At 32.1% G+C, this 8,226-nt stretch overlaps 1 protein-coding gene across 1 annotated transcript; it reads left to right on the top strand.

Moving 5' to 3' along the window:
* The first annotated feature begins 2,316 nt into the window (after positions 1 to 2,316).
* Positions 2,317 to 4,478, top strand: LOC106305767 (probable pectinesterase/pectinesterase inhibitor 12). The gene is made up of 2 exons (XM_013742140.1): positions 2,317 to 3,339; positions 3,761 to 4,478. Exons 1-2 carry the CDS (start codon positions 2,388 to 2,390, stop codon positions 4,447 to 4,449), a joined length of 1,641 nt encoding a protein of 546 aa, XP_013597594.1. The 5' UTR covers positions 2,317 to 2,387; the 3' UTR covers positions 4,450 to 4,478.
* Positions 4,479 to 8,226: the final 3,748 nt, after the last annotated feature.

The raw sequence follows: 8,226 nt of genomic DNA, 5'->3' as shown, positions 1-8,226 counted from the left end.
CCAGATCCGAAGCCGATTAAGAAAGAAGAAGATCCAGACGCGTATCAAGAAAGATTGAAGGAAGATGAAGTCAAAAGACTGGAGCAAGCTGATATCATTTAAATATCTTCAATATTTAATTATTTCGATCAGTTTAGCATTATTTCGTTATCATATTTTAATAAAATAAATCAGATAATCATTTATAAAGTTTATGTACATTTTAAAAAACTAGTTTGCGTAGAACTGTTTGTACTGTGATGCATAAAATTTGTTGTTTTAGAGTTTAATCGTAAACTAGTAATTTAGATATTTAGAAAAATTCAAAACCTAGGTAAATAGTTTGAGTTATTTCTGATTTCTTAAATCGGCTAAGTTTTTTAATAATTAGAAATTTTTAATCTATAAAGATTTTAGACATACATTGGCTTTAAAATTCAAGTTATATTGATTTTTAAGTTGGCTAAATTATGTTTAACCTTGCCCAATAGATTAAATTTATTTTCTTCTATCATACTTTATCTATTTTTATGGGTGCAATTTATATATTATTATGGGTGCACATAAATATTTTGGTATAAAATACATTAATTATTTACAAGATTATGGGTGTACAGGCACCCCCTTCCCACGCCATAGCTTCGCCGTGCTTATAACTAAATCGAAGCCAATGATTATGGTTATGAATGGGAAGGGCAGGAGAGATGCAGATCATATGGGTTGCAGGAGAACTGCATTTTAACACCTATTCACTATTTTTTTGGGTTTGAATGCAACGCAGAAGAAAAAGCAGAAGAATAGCAGAACCAAAAGTGATGCAGTTCTATCTGCAGTTATTCCCCATTCACACATTGATACGAAGATCCAGAAAAAAAATATTAAAAAAATTAATGAACTGCAAGCAGACCATTTTATGTGTTAAGAAAATTGTACTGCGTGAAAGGAAGAAAAGAGGTCGGGGGAAACACATATGTCCAATGAGCAATTTTCTTTTTTTTTCTAATTATTTTATTTTTACCTATAAATACTACACTTTTTTTTTTTTAACACTGGTTTTGATTATATATAAAAAGTCACAGATATGGACCCTCTCAAAGGAAGGGAACGATACAACATCAAACTACAACACCAACAAACCCCATCCCAAAACAACTAGAAATCTTGATCTCTCCAAACTTCAACCCCAAGACAATCAAGATTACAAAAACCTGCTCTCATTCACGAACAACTCAAAAAGCCAACAAGGAGGACCCGAAGCCACATAGGATTGGTGACGATTTTCTCTGGTTACACTTGTAGCAATGAGGGATGCACATCTATTAGAATTTCGATAAACTACCAATAGTTGAGCATCCTTCACCGCCAGTAAAGCCTTTGAGATCTCCCCGCTCTGAAACGCATACAATGGCCAGTCCATAGGTTTCATCACCGCTTCAAATTCCTCCTTAAATTGACCTGCAAAAACCACCTTGCTAAGTTTGAGACTAGCCATACTCTCCACTGCCCATAGAATGGCTTGAAGTCTAGCCTCTTCCTTGTTTGGGATTTGAGCAAAGGAACTTCTACTGTGAAATAAGACCACCCCTCTGTGGTTCCTTACTACCCAGGCCACACCCAAGATTCGAGAATGTTTGTTCCAATCATATCCAATATTGCACATGGTCCAGTCCTTTGGTGGAGGACTCCATTTCAAGTTTTCTCTCTTCTCCTGAGTAGGCTCTGCTTGTGTTATTTCTTCCTCCAAAGTCTGAGCCAAAAACCACTCTTCCGAATCCTCAAAGGCCTTTTGAGCTATCTCCTTTGCAGACCACTCATACCCTTTGAATAGAAATTCATTCCTGCTCTTCCAAATCCTCCATATTATCCAAGGCCAAGCTCTTTTGTTCTCATTCACTCCCAACCGTCTCTTTTTCAAGTCCACCAGGTACGAGATGTTCTGGTAGATAGACGAGTCAATCTAGATTTAGCCACGTTTTAAGAAGTCTGAGTAGTATTTTTAAATATAATTGAATTGGTATCATATTTGTTCGGATCGTATTTGACATGAGATAAATTGTTGGGGTCGAAATGAACATTTTTCTCGAGAACCGACCAACTGTAATTAGAAATGTGAAGCCGATAGAGATATAGCAACAACAAACCCAAATTTACATCAAACGCATGCCTCTTCAACAAACCCAAATTTCGGTTAAATAATGCGAGTTTTGTTTATTAATAAACTAAACAGCAATCAGACACATTGTTTTTCTATAGTTTAATTAAACACAATTGATTGAATCTTCGGTAGAAAATGCGTAAACACAGTTGAAAGATTTGTCGCTTTACGAAATAAAAAGTGAACCCATTCCTCTCAGCATTTTAAAACATGCCACTCTCTTCTCCACATGCATTAACATTGTTCCTCTCCAATGGCTCTCTCTTCACTCAGTTTCTATTTTCTATGCTTTCTCCTCTTCACTCCTTCTATTTTCTCGTATTCATCTCTGACTTCCCCAAACCCTAATCAAATCTCTGCCACAAGTTTCTGCAAGAACGCACCATATCCAGATGCATGTTTCCACTCTTTAAAACTCTCTCTCTCCATCAACATAAGCCCTAACATTCTGTCTTTCCTCCTTCAAACCCTCAAACTAGCTCTTTCCGAGGCTGGAAAACTCACCGATCTCCTTTCAGGCGCCGGAATCTCGAACAACCTCGTTGAGGGCCAACGTGGCTCTCTTCAAGACTGCAAAGATCTCCACCACATAACTTCTTCCGTATTGAAACGTTCTCTCTCCAAAATCAAAGAAGATGCTAATGATCCACGGAAGCTAGCTGACGCTAGAGCTTACTTGAGCGCTGCTCTCACCAACAAGAACACTTGCTTGGAAGGTCTTGACTCGGCATCTGGTCCACTAAAGCCAAAGCTTGTGACTTCCTTTACGACCACTTATAAACACGTAAGCAACTCTCTTTCGGCTCTTTCAAAACAGCGAAAGGCCAATCATCTTAAAACCAATAGCAAGACCAAGAACCGCCGGTTACTTGGGTTATTTCCCGACTGGGTTTCTGAGAAAGATCGCCGGTTTTTAGAAGATTCCGGTGATGAGTATGACGAGTATGAGCCGAGTGAGATCCTCATTGTGGCTGCTGATGGAACAGGTAATTTTACAACTATTAACGAAGCTATAAGCTTTGCTCCGAATATGAGTAGCGACAGAGTGCTGATATATTTAAGAGAAGGTGAGTATAACGAAAACATTGAGATTCCAAGTTACAAGACTAATATTGTCCTGATCGGTGATGGATCCGATGTTACGTTTGTTACCGGCAACCGCAGCGTCGGAGATGGATGGACCACTTTTCGATCTGCCACTCTTGGTAATTATATCCTTTGACTTTTTTTTATAAGATCTCGTTTGGATAAAACAAAACGCAAGTGCTATATTGATTGGGCCATAGTGTATCACGATTTAACACCGTGGATTTTGATTTTTTTGTCAACTAAGACTATTGAATTTATTTTCAGTAATTTAATGTTTACATCTATAAATTGCTTTCAGAAAGAAAAGAAAAACGGTTGTGAACACTTTCAAAGTGTTCAAGAGGTTGTAGAATTTATTTTTATGTTATTCTAATCAAAATGCTTAAGATTAGTTAAGTTAAAAGATTGTAAACTTTGTAACTTCTTGTAGCTTTACTTCTTGTAAGTTTGTAACCAAAATTTTGAATTATAGCTAAAGTTCTTGGCAAGCAACTAAATCAAGATTGTATTTGTAATGATTCTCATACTTGGTCACAGCGGTTTCTGGCGAAGGATTCTTGGCGAGGGATATAACCATAATGAACACAGCGGGGCCAGAGAAGCATCAAGCGGTTGCTTTACGCGTTAACGCGGATTTTGTGGCCTTATATCGATGTGTCATTGACGGTTACCAGGACACACTTTACACTCACTCATTCCGACAATTCTACCGTGAATGTGATATATATGGAACAATTGATTATATATTTGGCAACGCGGCTGTGGTTTTCCAAGGCTGCAACATAGTCTCAAAGTTGCCAATGCCAGGACAGTTCACTGTAGTTACGGCACAGTCACGAGATAGTCCGGATGAAGACACTGGGATCTCGATGCAGAACTGCTCCATCTTTGCCACGGAAGATTTGTTAAATAGCTCAACTAGAGTGAATAGCTATTTAGGGCGTCCATGGAGAGGATATTCAAGAACCGTTCTAATGGAATCTTTTATTGATGAATTTATTGACGGTTCGGGTTGGACCAAATGGGCCGGTGGTGAAGGACTTGATACTCTGTATTATGGCGAGTACAATAATAACGGGCCAGGTTCTGATACAAGTAAGCGGGTCAACTGGTCGGGTTATCACATTATGGGTTACGAAGATGCGTTTAACTTCACGACAACGGAGTTTATTACCGGCGATGGTTGGTTAGGCAGTACTTCCTTCCCTTATGATAATGGCATATAACACAAATTTTTGGAACAAGTGTATAGAAATCGTTGCCTTCCAATAAAAATCTAATTATTATATATGAAAAAGTATCTACATAATTTTATGGTTTGTGATATTGCCCAATCGTTGTTCAGAAAAAAAGAAGATATTGCCCAATCATCATATCAGCTAAACCATGATTAACCCGGGGTTCTTAAAGTGGAGTTCTTATCGGAAGTTAAGAAACTGTTTCTTAACTTTTAACTAAAAATGGTAAGAACCAATTTTTAAAGTCCTTATTTAAGAACCGGTTCTTAACTTTTTTAGTTGAAAATTAAGAAACATTTTCTTAATTTCCGCTAATCACCTCATCCTAAAAATTCTGGATTAATCATGCTCTAAAGATATATTTTTCTTTGAGTTCTGTTATCTGAGTTCCCACTTGTACGAAGGGGATACCCATGCGGGTGTGTCTTTTGAACCTTCAAAATTTTAAATAAAACAAAGTTGACCTCTTGTATTCTATCAGTCGCATGCATTTATGAAGACGGTGAAGTTACTACTATCTCACGGGCCAGATAGTTTTGAATACTTAATTTTGCTGCTACCATGTCATCCACTCTTAAACCACATGATGACACATCGTTTTCCCCCTACAAATGTCATTTATTTTTCTTTTTTTTTTTTTTTTTTTTTGACATCCATTTATTTTTCCTTTTATCTGTGCTTTTATCTTACTTTATGGGTTTGAATGCAACAGTTCTATCTGCAGTCACTCTCCATTCACACATTAATATGCAGATCCAGAAAAAAATATTAAAAGAATTAATGAACTGCAAACAGACCATTTTATGTGTTAAGAAAATTGTACTGCATGAAAGGAAGAAAAGAGGTCGGGTGAAACACATATGTCCAATGAGCAATTTTTTTTCTAATTTTCACTCCACCTATAAATACTACACTACACACAACTTTATTTATTTCCTTATTAATTGTATAGTTTTTTGTCATCATTGTTAATTGTATAGATTATTTCATTAAATTCATTAACTTTTAAACCAAACATAAATCACTTTAAAAGTATAATTTAACATTTTCATTTCTCATACTTATGTAATAATTTATTGTTAGATGAATTTATTTATAGAAATAATGTATAAAATATATATTTTCTTATATATATTATATTTTATAAATATAATTATACAAAATAATATATATTTAGTTTGTATATTCATAAATTTTCATAAAATCACTTTATATTTTTATAGAATAAAATATATTGTCTTATGTATATATATATATTGTTCATTCATATATATTATAACGCTTTTTGTTAACATATAACAAATGAATGGATTTTATATATTTTTAAATAATTTTTTTATAAAATGTTTCTTTTATTTAAAATAATAATAATAATTGTTTATATAAAAATTTGTATAATAGTTTTCAGATTTTCACCCGTTTAGGTTCGGTTAATAACACTTTTGGTTCATATATGTTTTATAACACCCAAGAAAACACATTCAAGTTTTTTTTTTTTTTTTACATTTTGGACTTGGTACAAGTCAATATTTCTGTTCGGGTTCAGTTCGAAATTCAGGTTAAGGATTTTATGTTCATCCCTAATTAACGTCTTTGGATCTTAATTATATTTTAATTTGGATTATAAAAATAATTAATTAGAAATGGAATACTCTTTGTCATTTTAATGAATTTTATATAATTTTTAAATTTCAATATATTTATTAGAATGATAAATCTTTTTTACGGGTTTTTTGTTGTAATCGTGTTTACCTTTTATATAATGTTTAAAATTTCTTTGTATATATTAAATTAATAAAAAACAATTGATAAACATTTGTATTTTTGTTTTAGATTATTTAATTTATAAAATTATTTTTAACATTTGGTTAAATACACTAATTCGATAAATTAGCTTAACTAGTTAGATCTGCATTTGTTCTGCATGATCTCATTTGTTCTGTTTGATCTACATTTTTGGTTTGATCTGCGTTTTCTTGATCTGCATACCATTCGAAGCCTTTATTTTAAACTTGTTTTTCAGGAGATCTGCATGTAGATTAGATTTTTTTGTCTTTTTATGAAAAAAGACAGATCTTCTACATGCAGTTTTGTCTGCTAGCATTTGGTGGTGGTTCACTAATTTTTTTCCTTTGACCAATAAATAATTTTATTACAAAGTAATGATATATTTAATATTCTTATATAAAAACACATTTTCATTCTATTTAACTTACAACTTTTACAATACAAAAAAATTTAATTGTCAACTTATTTTTTTTATTTTTGTTAGAACATTTATCTAAATTATTTATATGATGTGTGCGTTTTTAATTATGCAAATGTATAATATTGTACTTAAATAAACAAATATATATTATGTAAATATATATATATATATATATATGTATTAATGGAAGATAGACACATTTGGTCAATTACTAATATTTTCATATTTTAATTTTAAAAATACAGTTTCACAATTTTAATGCACTATTTATTGTTATTTATTATTGTATTTATATATTATGTATTTTATTGTAATTTTTATTATTCAAATATATATTCTATTTTTAAATTGTTTTTCTCATTATAAACTGTTATAAGACGTTAAAATTGTAACCTGATTCGATATCAAAATCATATATTTTTAAATTCAAGTAAAAATTTGCAGTTCTTTAAAAATCATAAAAATTTCACATCTTTCTAATATCTGTCTAAACAAATTAGTTTTCGTCATATTTTATATCATTTATTTTTTTCTATTTTCATATCATTTTAGATTCTAACAATGATATAAAATTGTATCAAAATAATTTATAGTTATACTTATATATATAGTTACTTAATTTAAAATTAAATTAAAATTTAAAATCCGGTTAGATCCGTTTGATCATTGACCCGACTATAATAACTGTAATAAGTTGTTTGATCTGTTTGATCAGCACTTGATCCACTTGATCTGTTTTGATCTGCATTTGATCCGCTTGAACTGTTTTTACCAATAGAACTCTATGTGTTTATATACAAAACTAACACGCATATTGATTTTCTATGCGAATTATAAAGCTTTCTATATGTGTTGGATGGAAACGAGAACATCACTAAACTATAAATAATTGATCTGATGGGCTGGGGATGCATTATTGGGAATAATTAAAGGGTGTTATAAAAGTGCCATGTTGAAAATGGAGGAGACGCAGAAGTTTTTGACTTTATAATTAATACGGGTCTCGCTGTCACTATGCACGCACAGTAACTTCAACTTTTTCACTTCTATATAAATCGATCATTTCGATCGATTGTAACACACAATTCCTTATCTTTCTAATAACACATCTTCTCTTGTTATCAGGGTTATCTTCTTCCTATGGGTATAAAATTTTGCCCTTATTTAAATTTCTCAATACTATAAAATCATAAGTTATTTTATAGCACGTTATCAGCACGATCACTCTGCGATTCGGTAAAATTTATTTGTATCATTTATACCCTGTTATAATAGTCAGTATACCGCCTCTACTATTATTTATATCATGTTATAATGGCCGGAATACCGCCTATATTATTTACTAGTAATTTAATTTATTTATTGGTCGGCCGAGCCGCCTTATATTCTGTTTATTATTAATTGGTCGGCCGAGCCGCCGTGTAATTTATTACTCTGCAATGATCGGCTGAGCCGTCGCATGATTTATTTTCATAACATAAATATTTCATTGTCATAATTTTTTTTACATTTATGAAATTTTATAGATTTGATTGACTGTTTAATACGATATTTTT

This window comes from Brassica oleracea, chromosome C7 (assembly GCF_000695525.1).
Source record: "Brassica oleracea var. oleracea cultivar TO1000 chromosome C7, BOL, whole genome shotgun sequence".
Classification (NCBI taxonomy): domain Eukaryota; kingdom Viridiplantae; phylum Streptophyta; class Magnoliopsida; order Brassicales; family Brassicaceae; genus Brassica; species Brassica oleracea.
The sequence above is the reverse complement of the archived record's forward strand: the minus strand, read 5'-3'. Positions and strand labels throughout refer to the sequence as shown.

Bases quoted from the DNA above. Each gene is read 5' to 3' on its own strand.
- LOC106305767 (XM_013742140.1), top strand. From the start codon at position 2,388: ATGGCTCTCTCTTCACTCAGTTTCTATTTTCTATGCTTTCTCCTCTTC. The intron at 3,340-3,760 runs GTAATTATATCC...ACTTGGTCACAG, and splicing joins TTTTCGATCTGCCACTCTTG to CGGTTTCTGGCGAAGGATTC.